Source organism: Lolium rigidum, chromosome 3, assembly GCF_022539505.1.
Source record: "Lolium rigidum isolate FL_2022 chromosome 3, APGP_CSIRO_Lrig_0.1, whole genome shotgun sequence".
Taxonomy (NCBI): domain Eukaryota; kingdom Viridiplantae; phylum Streptophyta; class Magnoliopsida; order Poales; family Poaceae; genus Lolium; species Lolium rigidum.
The window spans coordinates 260,979,099-260,996,998 of record NC_061510.1 but is presented as its reverse complement, the minus strand read 5'-3'; the positions used below and the strand labels follow the sequence as shown (position 1 = coordinate 260,996,998).

General features: G+C 46.8%; 1 protein-coding gene across 2 annotated transcripts; it reads left to right on the top strand.

The window, feature by feature from the left end:
* The first annotated feature begins 14,887 nt into the window (after positions 1-14,887).
* On the top strand, positions 14,888-17,558 carry LOC124699399. Of its 2 annotated transcripts, XM_047231713.1 has the most exons (3): positions 14,888-15,134; positions 16,490-16,554; positions 16,654-17,558. In XM_047231713.1, exons 1-3 carry the CDS (start codon positions 15,093-15,095, stop codon positions 17,183-17,185), a joined length of 639 nt encoding a protein of 212 aa, XP_047087669.1. In that variant the 5' UTR covers positions 14,888-15,092; the 3' UTR covers positions 17,186-17,558. The 2 variants fall into 2 exon arrangements, with proteins under 2 accessions (XP_047087669.1, XP_047087668.1); XM_047231712.1 differs by having other exon boundaries at positions 16,490-17,558.
* Positions 17,559-17,900: the final 342 nt, after the last annotated feature.

Sequence of the window (17,900 nt, the reverse complement as noted above, 5' to 3'; positions counted from 1 at the left end):
TCTTTCTTTTTTATAATTTCATCGGGCACGCGAACAGCGTTCCCGATGGGAGTAGCCCCCGAGGCTACAACCAAGCAATGTGCTTGGGTGTAGGCTCCACGCTTATGTTACTATATTTTTCTTCTCTCTCGAAGTTTTCAAATCTCTCGGGTGTGCGAACAGCGCTCCCGATGGGAGTAGCCCCCGAGGCTATGAACAGATACTTGTATTTGATCATAGGCTCTCGCCATTTCTATTTTGTCTTTCTCGAATTTTTTCATTTTTCCAAAGTAGCCCCCGAGCATTTGATCAAAAACTTGTATTTGATCAAAGGCTCCATAATCTTCTGCTGTCGCCGTTTTTTTTATGCAACTACTGAGTCGAAATTTTCTCTTGCTAAGGTGACATCACTGCTGACGATAGCCACGACCGCTGTTCCTGGAAAACGCGAGAAGTTCTCTCTCGCTGCCTTGCGGGCTCAAATTATTCACCGTATTGACACGTCGTGCAAGTGGGGGACACACGTCCTCCGCTTTTTCTGGCGCACGTACTGTAGCTCCTGTGCTTTCTCGTATGTATGAAATTACTTTTTACCCCTTGTCCACGTGTACACCATCTGTTCCACAATCTCTCAATCCAACGGCGCGTCGATTCACCGCACCTCTATATAAAGGTATCATCTTCCTCCTCTAGTCCTTTCGCTCGCGCCGCACCTCTGCTTCTCCTCTACAAAATTCTCCATTGCTCCCATTGCTTCAAGCGCTCAACCACACTCACACCCTTCGCCGCCAAGCTCATTGATGCCGCCTCGCATCCGTTAGACTAGGCACAGCACTCCGGAGTCGAAGATGGCGACGGCGGATATGGGAAGCGCCGAGTGGGAAAGATCCAAGATCTCTGACCAAGACATCAACCTGCTGAAGAAGATGGGGTTCAGCAAGAAGGAGAACTCGCTCCGCTTCCCCAAGGAGGAGAGCTATCCAAAGCCTCCAATCGAGTATCGGGTCAGTTTTGTTGACCACCTCATCCGAGGTCTTTCTCCCCCAATCCACGAGTTTCTTAGGGGTCTTCTGTTTGTTTATGGGCTTCAACTGCATCAGTTGACGCCCAATTCCATCCTCCACGTGTCGATCTTTATCACATTATGTGAGTGTTTCCTCGGGGTCCAACCTAATTGGGCTCTGTGGAAACGTATCTTCTGCCTCCGCCGTAATGGCTCCCACAACGTCGCCTACAACATTGGCGGCGTTGTTATCTGTGTTCGTTCTGACGTCGAATATTTCGACGTCAAATTCCCCGACTCTGTCCAAGGTTCGCGAAAGAAGTGGCTGTATATCCATGAAGAAAGCTCCAATCCAGTGGAGGACAACATCGCCCCTTTTGACGGAGAAGCCAAAATCCTTCGCCGCCGTTCCTGGGATGCTGAAGCTACCGAAGCTGAGAAGTTGGCGACAGAAGCGCTGATGACTCGCATCCACGAGCTACAGAACACCCGCGGCAAGGAACTGTCGGGTATTGAGATTACAGCGTATTTCCTTAGGATTAGAGTGCAGCCTCTCCAGGCGCGCAAGAATCCTCTTTGGATGTATGCTGGTGAAAAGGACGTCGACAGGCTCTCCAAAGACCTTCCTTTGAAGGATTTTGAAAAGCTTATCCGCAAAATCTCATCGCTCAACAAGAAGGATCCCATTCCATCCTCTTGCCGCGTTACGCCATACAGTGGCGCCAATCCCCTTCCCGAGGTAATTTTTTGCTATATTGTCTCCTCAAGTTTTATTATTTGTCGACTACTGTCTTGCTAACTTTTTTGCACAACTTCTTTTTTCAACGACACTCTTTCTTTTTCTCAGAACCACCCCGTTCTCGCTTCTCTTCCTCCTCTTCCTGAAGGTGGAGAGGTTGAAGATCGTACCGTTGTCGATGATGACAACCAAGGTACCTCACGCCCTGAAAGTGAAGTCGCGGGTTCTCACAAATCCGCGGCTTCTTCTGAAAAAGAGGCTGATTCTGAAGCCACTACCTCGGCACACTCCCTTCCTCCCGCTGTTTCTCCAAGGAACAAAAGGAAAAGGGATGAAGTCGAAGATTCCGGCACCTCCAAGGCCGAAGAAGCTGGTCCTTCAGATAAGAAGGCAGCTTTCAATCTATACGATGATGCCCTCGTCAGCTCGTAAGTCCTCCATTGTTTCTTATTGTTTTGCTCTTGATGTTTTTGTCTATCTTTCTTCTTATGTTGTCGCCATTTTACTGCAGTGGTGGCGAGGAAGAAGCGCAAGCTATTGACGCGACTGCTTGAACGAGTACGTCGCGTACTCTAGTTGTTTCTGAAGCGCAAGCTGATGGAGAAGAATCGTCGCCTCCTCAGCAAAACACCGATCAGCCTACTCCTCCTGCAAGCCCCCATGTCCCTTCGCCAAAAAGGGCAAGGGTTGAATCAATCACGAAGCCTGCCTTACAATTGGGTGGCTCCACGACTCCTCTTTTGGATGATGTAAGTCCCTTCTCTTTTTTGTGCTAAGTATTTTCCGATGCTATCGACTTTTTGTGTTGTTTGCTTCTTTTTTATGCTTTGTGTTGTCGAGCTTTTTTTATGTTGACGCTTTCTTTTCTCTATCTTTCTTCGTCAGCCTTTGATTAAGGAATTCATCCGCTTCGGTGCCCAATTCGTCGGGTACCGTGATCATGCTAACGAAGCTGAAGGTAATATTCTGCTGCTTCTCCTGGCCCATGACTGCTTACTCCTTTCTTGTCGTGATTTTGATTGGTTTTGACTATTTTGGCAAAAAATCTTGCGGAAGCCAACAAACGTGCTGATGTACTTGCTCAAAAATTGGAGCAAAGTGAAAAGGCTCGTAAGAAGGCTGAAGAAGATGCTAAGAAGGCCAAGGCAGATGCTGAAAAGGCCAAGGCAGATGCTGCTGGTATTGAAGGTCTTCGGAAGAGGCTTCACGACGCAGAAACTGCTTTGAGCGACAAAATAACTGAGCAAGTTGCTCGAGAAGAAAGTATCCTCAGTCACTTGCAGTCGCAGAGTCGACGTTTTGTTAGTAAGTGCTCGCATCCTTATGCATTTCTTCGGGTTACTTCACGTTTTCCCGAGCATTCTTATTGACGAGCTTCCCTTTGCTTGTTTTTAGGGAGAACTCATCAGGAATACGAAGTGGATGGTCCTGAAGGCGACGAACTTCTCGACGCGCTTACCCTTCTTGAAATCCATGGGGATGAGGCACGCGAAGGCCTTGCTGACGCTGAGGCAGGTCATTCGAAGCTTTTCCCCTACTTCTTCCCGAAGAAAGAGGAGCCCAACACTTTTGTTGCTCTTGCCAAAAGTTTCAACGTGCCGGAAGATCTTGGGCTCAAACTTCGCCAAGAGGGCCTGAAGATTGGCGTTGAGGGCACCATCGCGCTGATTGCTGATAGCCAGCAAAACGTCGACTGGACCAAGGTTGGCGACATAGGGGAGATGGAAACAAAGAAGTGGCAATCTTTAATTAGAGCTGCCAAGCCTCCCTCAAAACCGATCCTTTTCTTCCTTGGTGTTAAACCAACTCCTGCTCCAAGCACATCCAAGCCGGAGGTCAAGTAGAGCACCCTTTCTTTCTTATTTCTTTTCTCTTTTGATGCTGTCGCCAAAGTAGCTTTGGCGACACTTACCCCACTAGTTTGTTAGGGCAATCTCCATTGTAATATCTTGTAAATATGTTGAAAATCAATGGAATTCTATTTTGCTTGATGATTGATGTCGAACTTTTTCTTTCAGTTGACGTTCGATAACTATACTCCAACTCCTGCTCCTTCCGATGTTTTTCCCACTTCCTCTTGCTCGAAGAAAACGCCTATCGACAAAGAATTTGGTGGAGATTCCTCGAATAAAAGTTTAGCACAAGACTTGGAAGAACTTCGCCAGCAGCTTCAGTATGCAAAGAAACAAACACTTGTGATGATGGAGCAATCTCGAAAGGCAGCCGAAAAAGAGAAGGTTGCACTGCAGCAAGCTCAAGAAGCCATAGCTGCCAAGGAAACCGCCGTGTCTGAAGCTGAGAAAGCGACCACGCGAGAGAATTTAATGCTCGAGTTGATGAATGAAGCTAGTGTAGATATGTCAGGTATGCTTTTGCAAACCAAAGCTTCTTTTTTTCCCCTGCTGTTTCCTTTTTTGAAATTCTTGTACTGTCACCAAATAGGTTCTTTTCTCGACGCTGCTGCTGAAGACGAAAGGGTAGATGCAAGGACAAATCCCTTGATCAACCTCTCCCTTGATCATGGTTCTTTGTTCTGGGCCACTCCAGAACGTACCCGACAGATTGTCAGGTTTCAAGACCGCGTCTGTCAGGTTCGTGAATTCCTTGATTTCTGCACCAGAACCCTGTCCCTGGTTTACAAGACAATGTTTCCTCGAAACGAGACACCCGACACTCTTCTTGGTCTGATGGAAAAATTTCGGGATGCTCCTCGTATCCATAACTTTGTGCGAGCTCAATTGTCTGCTGGAGCAAGATTCGCCATGATTATGATACAGATCTACTATCGAAAATTAGACCTGCCGACGATTGTCTCCAAGTGCCTGGCCAAACAGTCGAAACGAAAAAGTAACATTGACAAAATCAATGTGATTGTAACTCCTTTCGCCGAAGAAATGATGGACGAACTTCTTCGGATGGACTCTGAATTCTTTGTCAAAGGGAGCTATGCTGAACATACGACAACTGCTACAAATAATAAAGGTCTATCCATAGATAGTATATTAGGCATTAACTGATTTGTACTATATTGCAAGAAAACATGTCTGTATTTTTGTTGAAATCTTCGTGATAATGAAGTTGTCTATATTGTGAAGTGTAATCTATATTGCGAAGCCCCCGAGCCTTTGGCCGGAGCTTATACTATTTTTTGCGTCTCGATGGATTTACTATTTTGCGAGAGAATATATATATTTTGATGTCGTGGGTTATGAGCCCCCGAGCCTATCGATGAGAAAAGATGTGTATCACCAATATCTTTTACTATATTGTAGCACCACGAGCCCGCCTCATTAAAAACCTTTCCAGCCCCACTCGGTGCCCTGGAAAGGAAAAGAGTGCGTCTGAAAACTCGCAGGCGTTTCAGTACATTGTATTTTTACAAAGGAGGACTATATTTCGACTCTAAGCGTAGAACCGCCTGAGCTGCGCCACGTTCCAGGGGTTTTTCTCGGGAACCCCTGTCTTCTTGTCCTTGATCCTGTACGCTCCTCCTTCGATTACTTCTGTGACGATGTAAGGGCCCAACCATGGTGACTCGAGTTTTTCGGTGCTTTGTTGATTGAGCCGCAGAACTAAATCTTCGACTTGAAAAGACCTTGGCCGCAATCGTCGACTGTGGTAGTTTTTCAAGTCTTGCTGGTACTTGGTGACATGTGATAGTACTTCATCTCGAGCTTCATCAAGTGCATATACATCGTCCTCTAACGCTCTTCTGGAAGTTTCTTCATCATATTCTGTGACTCGTGGGGAATCATGCTTTATTTCGATCGGTAGTACTACCTCAGCTCCATGGACCAGAAAGAACGGAGTTTCCTGTGTCGCTGTATTTGGCGTCGTTCGAATACTCCATAAAACACTTGGCAACTCTTCTGGCCAAGTATGCCGAGCCTTTTCCAGTGGTCTCAACAAACGCTTCTTGATGCCGTTGCAGATGATATCATTGGCTTTCTCAACTTGACCGTTGGTTTGTGGGTGCCCAACTGACGCGAAGTGCAATTTAATGCCCACTTCTGCACAGTATGCCTTGAATTCCTTGGATGTGAAGTTACTGCCATTGTCCGTGACGATGCTATGAGGTACCTCGAACCGAAAAACAATGCTCTTCACGAATTTTATTACTGACGCTGCATCTGGTGAATTTATTGGCTTCGCTTCTATCCACTTGGTGAATTTATCGACAGCGACAAGCATATACTCGTATCCTCCTGGCCAGGCCTTGTGTAACTTTCCCACCATATCGAGACCCCATTGGGCAAAGGGCCAAGACAATGGTATTGGCATCAGCTCTCTGGCCGGAGAGTGGGGTTTTGCGGCGAATCTCTGGCACGCGTCGGAGGTTCGTACTATCTCCTTCGCGTCCTCGATTGCTGTCAACCAGTAAAATCCAGCTCGAAAAACCTTGGCCGCAATGGCTCGACTACTCGCGTGATGACCACATATTCCCTCGTGTACATCCTTTAAGATTATTCTTCCTTCTTCGGGTGTGACGCACCGTTGTAGCACGCCCAAAATACTGCGTTTGTACAACTCCCCTTTGACCAATGTAAAGGCTTTTGATCGTCGAATAACTCGCTTTGCTTCAACTGAGTCATCGGGTATTTCTTTCCTTAAGATATATGATATATATGCTTGCATCCATGGGACCTGCACCATCATCACCAGCTCCTGGTCCTCTTCTTCCTCTAGTGCTTCTTTGGGAGCCATCGAAGTTTTCTCCTCCTTTTCCTTCTTCCGCGCCTTCTTTGGCTTTGTGGATCTCTCGGTTATCTCTTCCCAAAACACACCTGGCGGAATTGCGAGGCACCGCGACCCAATGTTTGCGAGAACATCGGCTTCATCATTGCTCAGCCTGCTGATATGATTTACTTCGCATCCATCAAATAACTTCTCGAGCTCGTTGTACACTTCCTTGTATGCCACCATGCTATCATTGACTGCATCACATTGGTTCATGACTTGCTAAGCCACCAATTGTGAGTCGCCAAAGATTTTTAATCGGGTTGCACCATAAGCCTTCGCCATCTTCATCCCGTGTATGAGAGCTTAATATTCTGCTTCGTTGTTAGATGCGTTTGGGAACGTCATCCGTAGGACATACTTCAGTTTGTCGCCTTCAGGTGATATAAGTATCACGCCTGCACCAGCTCCTTCTACCCTCTTGGACCCATCAAAGTTCATAGTCCAAGTTCTCGATTTATCTGGGGGTCCTGTATTTTGCAGCTCCATCCACTCTGCGATGAAATCTGGCAGAATTTGCGACTTTATTGCTTTTCTTTTTTCATACGTGATGTCCCGAGGAGAAAGTTCTATTCCCCAAAGGGAGACACGACCTGTAGCTTCTGGATTGTTCAGTATATTTGATAGAGGTGCTTCATTGAACACTATTATCGGGTGTGCCGAAAAATAGTGGCGCAATTTTCTTGCTGTTGTGAACACGCCATAAGCTATCTTCTGGTACTGCGGGTACCGCTGTTTTGAAGGCGATAAAACTTCACTAATGAAATATACCGGCCTTTGCACTCCATGGAGTTTTTCTTCTTCTTCTCTTTCGACGACTAGTGCCGTGCTGACCACCTGAGGTGTGGCTGCAATGTATAACAAGAGGGGTTCCTTCTCTTTCGGCGCCACCAAGATTGGTGGTGTCGAAATTGTGCGTTTTAGATCCTCAAAGGCTCTATCTGCCTCTTCGTTCCACTGGAATTTCTCTCCTTGCTTGATTAAAGCGTAGAACGGTAACGCCTTTTCTCCTAGCCTGGCGACGAATCTGCTTAAAGCTGCGACTCGCCCAGTTAGCTGCTGTATTTCTTTCAACTTTGTTGGCTTCCTCATTGTTACGATAGCTTGGATTTTTTCGAGATTAGCTTCAATCCCTCTTGCTGAGACTAGGAGCCCGAGAAGTTCTTCCTGCAGGGACGCCGAAAGAACACTTCGTTGGGTTCAGCTTGAGGCAAAACTTGTCGAGGTTGTCGAAAGTTTCCTTTAGGTCCTCGATTAGCGTTGCCCCCTTTTTTGAAGTTATAACGACATCATCAATGTACACTTGTACGTTTTTCCCAATTTGTGTTGCTAGGCACTTCTGCATCATCCTCTGGTACGTTGCTCCCGCGTTTTTCAGACCAAAATGCATTGTTCTATAGCAAAACACGCCATAAGGTGTGATGACCGCTGTTTTGACCTCGTCTTCTTCTTTCAATCTGATCTGGTTATAACCAGAATATGCATCCAGGAAGGAAAGACGTTCACATCCTGCCGTGGAGTCGATAATTTGATCGATCCTCGGGAGGGGAAAGTGATCCTTTGGACAATGTTTGTTGAGACACGTAAAGTCGACACACATGCGAAGGACTTTAGTGTTTTTCTTCGGAACCAACACTGGGTTTGTGACCCAGGTGGCCTCTGTATGCAGCTCCTTGATGAAACCAGCTTCTCTCAGTCGATCAATCTCTGACAGCATAGCTTTACGGTTTGGCTCCGAAAAACGCCGCAAAGGTTGTTTTATTGGTCTCGCTAATGGATCCAAGTTTAGGTGGTGCTCGGCAAGTTCCCTGGGTACTCCTGGCATGTCAGCTGGACATCATGCGAAGATTTTCCAGTGCTCACGGAGGAACTCGACGAGCGCGCTTTCCTATGCGAGGTCCATGTCTGTCGCAATGGACGTCGTCTTTTTTGGATCTGTCGGGTGAATCTGCACCTCCTTGGAATTTTTCTCAGTATTAAAGGTTGATTCTTTGTTAGGCCTTCCTACATCTGGCAGCACATCATAATCAGTCGCGAGCCTTGACGCCATGTACTCTGCTTGCATTCCGAAGGTTTCTGATAGTCGATGAAAATCCTTGTCACATTTATCGGCTAGCGCGAAACTTCCTTTGACTGTGATTGGTCCCTTAGGTCCTGGCATCCTCCATAGCAAGTATGTATAATGTGGTACTGCCATAAACCTGGCATATGCTGGCCGTCCCAACAAAGCGTGATACTGGGACGGGAAATCCACGACTTCAAACTCCAGCCTTTCTATTCTGTAATTCTCTCGGGTCCCGAACTGAACGTCGAGATTTATCTTCCCCAACGGATAACTCGGCTTCTCTGGCGTGATGCCATGGAAACGTGTGTCGGTTGGTTTCAGATTTGCTAGAGATATGTTCATCTTCCTTAGTGTATCTGCGTACATAAGGTTTAAACTGCTGCCTCCATCTATGAATACTCAAGATACGTCGAATCCTGCAATTACTGCTGGTAAGATAAGTGCTGACTGCCCTGGTCGAGGAACTTGCTGTGGATGATCCGCTATTGTAAAGCCAATGTCTTGCCCTGACCAATTGAGGTACTCAACCGTTGGTGGAGGCATCTTCTCTGCCATGAACACCTGTCACGAGATTACTTTCTGAGCTCTATTAGATGGCCTGCCTTTCTGAATCATCGAGACCGCTCCGTTGGAATTGGGATCAACGTAGGGTGGTGGTGCAGGTGCTGCCGCTATTCTGAGCTGGTGTCGATTTTCGTCCGTAATTGTGGGAGGAGGTGGCAAGTGGATCTCACTCCTGGGCCCTTGAGGGTTTCTATGTGTTGCCTGGGCATTGGCGTGCCCTGCCCACCTTAACATTGCCTGAAAATTTCGGCAATCCTTTTGCAAGTGTTCTGACTGTCTCTTTCCGTTGTTGTCGAGATAAAAATGCATCTGACACGGCCCGTTCATCATCTCCTCGGGGGACACGAAAGGTCTCTGGAACCTTGGCTCATTATTTTGCCTGTTGTTTCGGGAGTCATCTCTATTGTCGCCTCGCTGCTCGTTGCTCCTCTGATACTCATCTCTATTGTTTCCTCCAGCGCTTGCTCGAAAGCCAGCCGAAATTTGTCCAGGAGCATCATAGCTCGAGTACTGCCGAGGAAATCGTCGCCTATTTTGATAATTTCGACCGCGGTCCTCCTCTGGTGACCTATGCCGTTTGTTGTGAACAACATCTTCTCCATCTGCCCATCTGTTTGCTATCTCCATTAATGCGGATACTGTCTTTGGGTTAGTTCTCCCCAAGTCCTCGACAAAATCTCCCCGCCTGATTCCTGCGACAAACGCATCTATCGCTCTCTCGTCAGATATATTCTCTGCCGAGTTTTTAATGATATTCCACCTTTGGATGTACTTTCTCATTGATTCGTCTGGATTTTGTCGACACGCCCTCAGTTCCTGTAATGATGCAGGTTTTTTACAAGTGGACCGGAAATTTTTGACGAACACATCCTCGAAGCTATCCCAGTTGTCGATAGATCCTGGAGGGAGCTTCTTTATCCAAGATCGCGCAGCTCCACTCAGATGTACCTGGATGCTCTGCATAGCTGTTGCTCTGGTTCCTCCTGTCAGCTTCACCGTCTCGAGATAATCAACTAGCCAATCTTCTGGATCTTGCAGGCCGTCGAATTTTTTGAAGTTATCGGGCAACTTGAATCCCGAAGGAACTCGAGTTTTCCGAACCCTCCTTGTAAAGCACGGCAGCCCGCACATATCTTCGTCATCTATCTCCGGGGAGTGCGGATGTTCTCTTCTATTTTGTCGTGCTCTGTCCACCCTTGCTTGTGCTGCTGTATCTCTTGCTCCACTTGTTCGCTCGGGAACTGGTGCTACTGCCGCAGGTCTTGGACTATTTTTCCTTGCAGTTCCTTCGGGAGGGATTGCTGCAAACGCCGTTCCCATGGCCCCGACTCCCGCCATCGCCATGTTGTACAATGCCTCTCTTGGATCTCCGGGAGGTGGCCTGGATGCAAGGATAAAGGCTTGTGTCACCATATACCCAGCTTCTGGTGTCTTGGGGATAATGTTCCCTCTCGTGTCTATCGACATAAAAGACATGTCAAGGTTTTGAACCAAGTGCTCTCTTTCTGCCTCAGGTATGTTTTGCAGCCTTGATCTTGCTCTGTTCCGAGCTTCCCTGTGGCTATGTCCCGAAGTTCCTGAATGTCGACTTAACTCCGCCCTTCGCCTGCTTGATGCAGAGGCTGCCTCTTGCCTTCTATCTAACTCGATTTTTTGTTTCTCGAGCTCCCGCCTGGTACGTGCAAGCCTATACTTGTATGCTTGTAACTCCTCAGGTGTCGCCGTTACAGTCATTGGCTCTGTACCATTAATAGCTCTTGCGACTCGATCCCTCACTTCTTGTGGAAATCGCACCATCTCTCGTGTCCCTGGTCCAATATATTTTGTTCCTAGACCTCTCGTGAGATCTGCAGGATCGACATATGGATTCCCTGCCTCGTCGAAGTTCTCTGATGTCTCCTCTTGTGGGCGACTCGGATCTCCGATTGCATAGATCTGATGATATTTTGGATATTGAACCGTGTTGGGCTTGGTGACACCATCATAGAGATTGGTGAAGACCTTGCCAACGGTAGCGGATCTGTCGATGAAGTTGAAGCTGTCGAAGCTATTCGAGTCATCGCTTATATCTGAGTCCGCAGACGACTCGAAGGACATGTCGCTGAAGATCTTGGTGAGCTTTTCGCTTGCTCTGGTGCTGATGAAGCGCGGCGATGAAGTCTCCTCTTCGCCTGACTCGATTGATGATGTTGAGTTCGAAAAATCGGAATCGACCGCCGATAATCCCGACGAGATTGGAATTTTGAGACGATACGCACCTTCCTTCTCGACGCGAAAGTGGAACCTTCCGAACGTCATCTCCACAGGCTCCTCCAGATACGCATATGCATCCAAACGGGAGGGCGGGTGAGGAACAAAATCGATAGGACCAGTTGCGATCTGTTTACCTCGATCCATCGCGTTGCTTGCTGTTGACGAAGTCGACGATCTTGAACATGCCATCGAGATCAGATCCTTGACGCCTCTAATCCCCACAGATGACGCCAATTGACACAACCTATATGATAATACAAGTTACTTCAATCACGAAGAATATCACAAATGTAAACAACACAAGTAAAGAGATCTGTTAGGAATAACCGAAGCACGCGGAGACATAGATGTATTCACATGTTACCTTCCTTGGGAGGAAGGTTATGAGATTCGTGGCATAGAAAATAAAAAATTCCTACGATGCGAATAAAACCAAGAACCAATCTACAAGATGCTAGCAACGAGGTGGGGAGATTTTATCTTCATACCCTTGAAGACCGAGAGCGAACGCTATTTAAAACCGTTGTTGATGTAGTCGTACTATCTTCACGATCCAATCCAATCAGGCACAACACAAACGACACCTTCGAGATGAGCACAAATACAACTTGATGATGTGCTCTCCTTCTTGATCCAGCAAGGAGAAGAAGAGGTAGATGAGATGAACTCCAGTAACACAACAAAATGATGGTGGATATGGTGTATAATTTCAGCATAGCTTCGTAAGCTTCTGCTGGAGGAGAAGAGCAAGAGGAGGCGAAGAAAGGGCTCAAGAAGCTCGTACCACGTTCGTCCCTCTCCCTCTCTTTATACAAGGGGGCTGGGGGCAGCCAACCAGTGTATCTCCCAAGTGGTAACCCTCCCTCTTTTTAGAATGTGATAACACCCTTCTTTTAAAGGTGGTAACTCCCATTTTAAAAGGCTGCTCTTGAGGAGCAACATGGACCACTGGGCCACTTCTTCGTCGCATGTGGGCCCTCTAGGATAGGTTGGTCCCACAGTGGAACCCTTCGGAACCTTCTAGAATCTTTGGTATGATACCGAAAATACCTTGAACTTTTCTAAAATCCAAAAAAGACTTATCCTTATATGATTCTTAATCTCCGGACCATTCTGAAGCTCCTCTTCGTGTCCTTGATCCCATCTGAGGATCCAAACAAAATTGCATTACCAAATAGGCGTCGACATCTCGACTGGTGCCCCCTAAATCGACGTTGTCACGTGCACCAGCACTACCGTATTGGCGGCACCGACACGCCATCCTCCGTTTGGGGAACGGGTTCCCACACCAGTGTCTCCAATACGGCGGCCCCGATAGAGTTTTTTAGCTAAAATAAAGATGTCCATTTTAGTTGTATATTACAAGTTTGCTACACTTGTAGCCTACTGGGCGCTCGACGGTGCATTGGACGGCCCCGCCCCACCAAATCCCAGCTTCTCGTACGCTGCACGCCGCCTCTCCCGGTCATGCGTAGCCATTCCATATGCTCGGCGGAGAGGTGGACGGCGCAACGCCACCTCTCCTCGTTATCCTCCTCACAAGCATGAGCGTCATCCTCCACCTTCTTGAGCGACTCGAAGGACTCGAGGATCGCCCTTCTATTGCGCCGCCTATTCCTCCGTGTCTGGCCCATCGTCGGATCAGTCGAGGGACTCCTCGTCCTTCGCTTCCGCTGCCGCCACCGCCGCTTCCTCCTCCCAGGGCGCCACCTCCTGCCGCAGTTGCAGCTCTAGCTCCTCCCACCGCCGCTAGTGCTCCACCCCTGCCTCCGCAGCCGCTACTGCAGCGCCTCCACACGCCGACGCTGTCGCAGTTCATCCTGGCGCTAACGCTCCTCCTGCGCCTCTCGGCGCCACGCGTTCACTTCCCGTAGCCGTTGCCGCTCCGCCTCCTGCTGGTGCCACTTGTCTACGAGCGCCACAAGCGCTGCCGCTCCCCACTGCTCGTGTTTTGCGAGCTCTGGGTCCTCCTCCACGTCATCGAAATCGGGGGTGCCAGCAGGTGGAGACGGGGGAGGAGGCAGCTGGCCGCCCCCGGAGCGGCTCAACATTGAGTACGTGGTAGGAAGGCAACAAAGATATTTTTAGCTACGTCGTCGGCTGTGTTGTCTGTTGAACGGAGGTGGCGTTTATAGGCGACGTTGACGCGAGATAGGCGGGAAGAACGCGCAGGAAACACCGAGTACACGCGCGAGAAGCGGCGAGAACAAGCGGGAAACAACGAGTACGCGCGGGATCCGACGTGGCACTTGATGCTAGCACCCCAATTCGCGTTTTTTGCAAAGAGGCCGACACGGAGTGACGGCGATTTTACTGGGCTTGACAACGGCGTCGGTGCTATCGGGTCGCCGGTGGAGAAGCTGTAATAGGCCGAAAGAACCACATATCCCTCAAGCAGAGCGCGCGCCTCTGCTGTCCCCAAACGTCACCGCCGCGCGTACCGCCGCCGCGTGTACACCGAAGCCACCGCTGCCGCGCTCCTCCGAAGCTCTCCGCCGCGCGCGCCTCTGCTCTCGATCCGCGGTCGACGAAGCCGCTGCCAGCTCGCCGGTGGCTCCTCTTCCACCCCGCTATCCGATGGCATACCCGCTCCTTCCTCTAGCTCAAGGTAGGCTTGCTGTTTTCATTTTAGTTTTCATCAAATCTTTCTACTGTACATAGATTGATTTCCCGAGTTGCATTGCTGTGTTCATGATACAAATTTTCTTACATTGGTTTATCCCGTCTTGCCGTCCACTTCTGTACCGGCTCAGATTGTAGATTACATATTAGTTCAGGTTGTCCAAATAGTTGAGTGGTGTACCACGCATTGGATCAGATTGTAGAGTACATATTGGTTCTGATCGGCTGGCCGGAATTCTTCCAAATCCGCCAAACAATCACCCTGACCATTCTCCCTAATCAGTATGCTACTGTTTATAATATACAGTTTGGTCACTGCTTCTATACTAATCAGCAAAGTGATTTATTAGAAAACGTTCGAATTCTTGATTTTGTATGTCTATTCTTTTGTATGCAATATTCAATTCATGATTTTTGTTTGGTGTAATAGGCGACATTTGGCTCCAAAATAAGTGTACTGAGTAGGTTTCTTATATTAAGTTGTGCATGTGTGATAACTCTGACAGACAAATATGTTTGAGAACTCTGAACGGTGGAGCCAATATTGTGTAATTGTTGACTCATGATCAGTAATAATTTGTATTCAACTCTTGGCCAGAAGAAGCATTTGTGTGTTTGTCCCTGCAAACATCAAATGATAATTGGGAAACTTGATGCATTAAGCAACATACTTGGCTACATGACAAGGGTTGCTGACATGGTAATAGGTTCATGCCATTTAGGTAATCTATTATATTTTTCATCTTCAGTACTGTTACCATTTACTTGGAGTGCCATTCAGCATGTACCCTTGCCAGGGCTTCTCCATATTCAATATGTACATTTCCTGTTGTTACCTGTTCTTGCCATTTCTAATTCCTTCTATGCATGGACCATCTAATCATGATTTCTGACTTTTATTTCCTCTTCTATGCCAGGTGTGGATTTTAGGTATCTAGGGAAGATTCACTTAAGTAACTAGTGCGCGTTAACCTGTATGGCAGCAAGCTTTGCAAGTAGTGATCATCAACCTGAAGTAAATAACATCAGGCACAAAAAGTAAAGTGGACATGAGTGGTATGCCAGACTATCTGAGGAGAAGAATCAACAGATGGCCCGACTACAAAAGAAAGTTGCAGCCCTCTGTGTGAATGTCACTGTACCTCAATCCTCTACCCCACAAGTTTCACCTGGTAAGAACTCCGATGGTAAATTCACTACCTTGGGATGCATCTATAATTTAGGTGAAATTAGATGTAGTTATGTCTCTGTTTCATATGAAATCAGAGATCAGTATATTTGCTAATCCTTATCTGTCTAGCAATCCCTCATAAATCAAGGAAAACATACTAGCATGATAGCCGCATTTTAATCTGCACTATTCATCTACAGCTCAAGTGACCAAACTCTTATTTGTTCTTTTCCTCATGAACTCAATGCAACAGAGTTATGGTATGGAAGTTTGTCATGCACTAACTTCCTCATGTTCTTTTCCTCATGACTAAACCCTTAAATTATTTTCAGTTTATATAATAAAATTAAAATGTGTCCTTGTCTTAACATTGGGGATTAGTTGCGGTTAAGCATCTCCACTAATATGAAAACATAGTGTGGCAGATCCACATGATCTCACTCACCTAAGCACATTGATCTATCGGTCAAAACCCACATTCATTTTATGGGTCTTGTTTGGGTTTTGAAGGAACATATTTCTGTGGTACACATGGTGAGAAGTTGCACATAATGAGGCCGAATGACATCCTATGTTTTTATCTGAGCCCATAATCCATCTTAGCCATATCAAACTGTGTATTACTTCAGCTGTAGTAGCGGATATTGTCCATGGCACGCATGATGGTTAATAAATTGTGTATTAGCACATCACAATTAATTTAGCAATTTAGCTGTCTTCATACTGTTATGCTTAATTTATACTTAATTTAGTCAACACGTGCATGCAGGTGCAGGATTACTAGTCGAATAAATGATACCTGGCTTGATCAGGAGCCTCATGTTCTGACTTCTGAATGAACTTATTGTAACAGAATGTATAAAATATGTTTTTGCAAGTGAATGAAGCACTCCTTTTCTTCCAAAAACTATCTTTGCAGTTACGCCAACATATATAACACAATAATTTTGCAGTTAATAAATAATAGCAAAAGCATCAACTTCCAGCCTACAGCTACGATCTGATGCAGAAAGCATGACAAAAGATATAGCAAGATAAATAGGCGTAGGTTTAATACACAACAATCGATAAAATACAACAAATTAAGTGCCCAAACTAGAGCTTTCACAAGTATTTTGAAAGTGCAGATCCATTGTTCCAACTGACGCATTGAACCTGTCCAAAGGTGCTTCCTTCGCTTGCTCCAAGATCCATTACAGTGAAATTTCCACTTCTTATTCTGAAAGAAAAAAAAAACATAGTTTTAGCATACTGCATCTAGACATGGTAAAATAAATACAGGTAGAAGTATATAGCATGTGGGTCAAGTTAATTTGCGGAGCTGGTCTGAGATATACCATTGTTTTCTTCATTCAGGGGCTCTTCGTCACTCTCAATCCCATCCTCATCAAGTTCCTCTATGTCAGCATCATTCTCCTGAGGTACTTGAGCACTTGTTTCGGATTCTTGCTGCTCCGTCCCAGGCTGAATGTTGTTGATTTCAGCTTTATATTTCTGAGGTACTTGAGCACTGGTTTCAGATTCTTGTTGCTCCGGCCCAGGATGAATGTTATTGATTTCAGCATTATATTCCGGAGGCACTTCAGCACTGGTTTCAGATTCTTGTTGCTCCGGCCCAGGCTGAATGTTGTTGATTTCAGCATAATATTCTGGAGGTACTTGAGCACTGGTTTCAGATTCATGTTGCTCCGGCCCAGGATGAATGTTATTGATTTCAGCATTATATTCCGGAGGCACTTCAGCACTGGTTTCAGATTCTTGTTCCTCCAGCCCAGACTGAATGTTGTTGGTTTCAGCATAATATTCTGGAGGTACTTGAGCACTGGTTTCAGATTCTTGTTGCTCCATCCCAGGATGAATGTTATTGGTTTCAGCATTATATTCCGGAGGCACTTCAGCACTGGTTTCAGATTCTTGTTGCTCCGGCCCAGGCTGAATGTTGTTGGTTTCAGCATAATATTCCGGAGGTACTTGAGCACTGGTTTCAGATTCTTGCTGCTCCGGCCCAGGCTGATTGTTGCTTATTCCACCATTATTCTCCTGATGTACTAGATCATTTGTTCCATGTGCTTCTTCCTTATCCCACAGACTGCTCTTCTCAATACCACAGTGGCTAAGCAATGCCCAGATGAGGGTTATGAACTCGTCTCCCGACTCGAGCTGATACTTGTGATCTGCTGCATTCCAACTTGGGGCCATGTGCACAAGTAAGTCGGCCCACACTTCAGCTAGTATCTTCCAACGGCTTTCTTGATCCTCGTTCTTGATCAGGGCCGAGCCAAGAGCAGCACCTTGCTGCACTATGTTCATGCCCGTAACCCTATCCACTTTCTTCAGCGCGTCTTCTTCCGCTATGGCAATGAGTTTGCTATAACTACACTTTCTCAAGTTGCAACCTTTGAGGTGTTCAAGAACATCTTGTAATGTGTCCACAAAGATCATACCAGGCACAGCGAAACTATCTGGCAACAGTGCAGACTGAAAAACCTGCAGGTAAGCACAGTACCGAGACAAGCTGATTGCAGTGTGATAATGGGCCTCGAGTTCACCAGTCACATTCTTGTTGACAAGGTACGACTGCTTGGAAGTGCGGCGGACTAGTGTCTTCAGGCCTGACCAAGCAGAGCGAAAGAACCCAGATTTATTCAAGTCAATTTGACACTTTCGGGCAAGCTCGATCTCGCAGAGGCTGGTGGCGATGTGCCACACCAGAATGACCTGAGAACATGTGTGTAGCTCGAGGCAGGCCCAACTGTACCGCTCAAAC

Excerpts from the sequence above, each read along its gene's own strand:
- LOC124699399 (XM_047231712.1), top strand. The coding sequence starts at position 15,093 with ATGTCACTGTACCTCAATCCTCTACCCCACAAGTTTCACCTG. Across the intron at positions 15,135-16,489 it reads TACCCCACAAGTTTCACCTG|GGGCTCTTCGTCACTCTCAA; the intron begins GTAAGAACTCCG and ends TTCTTCATTCAG.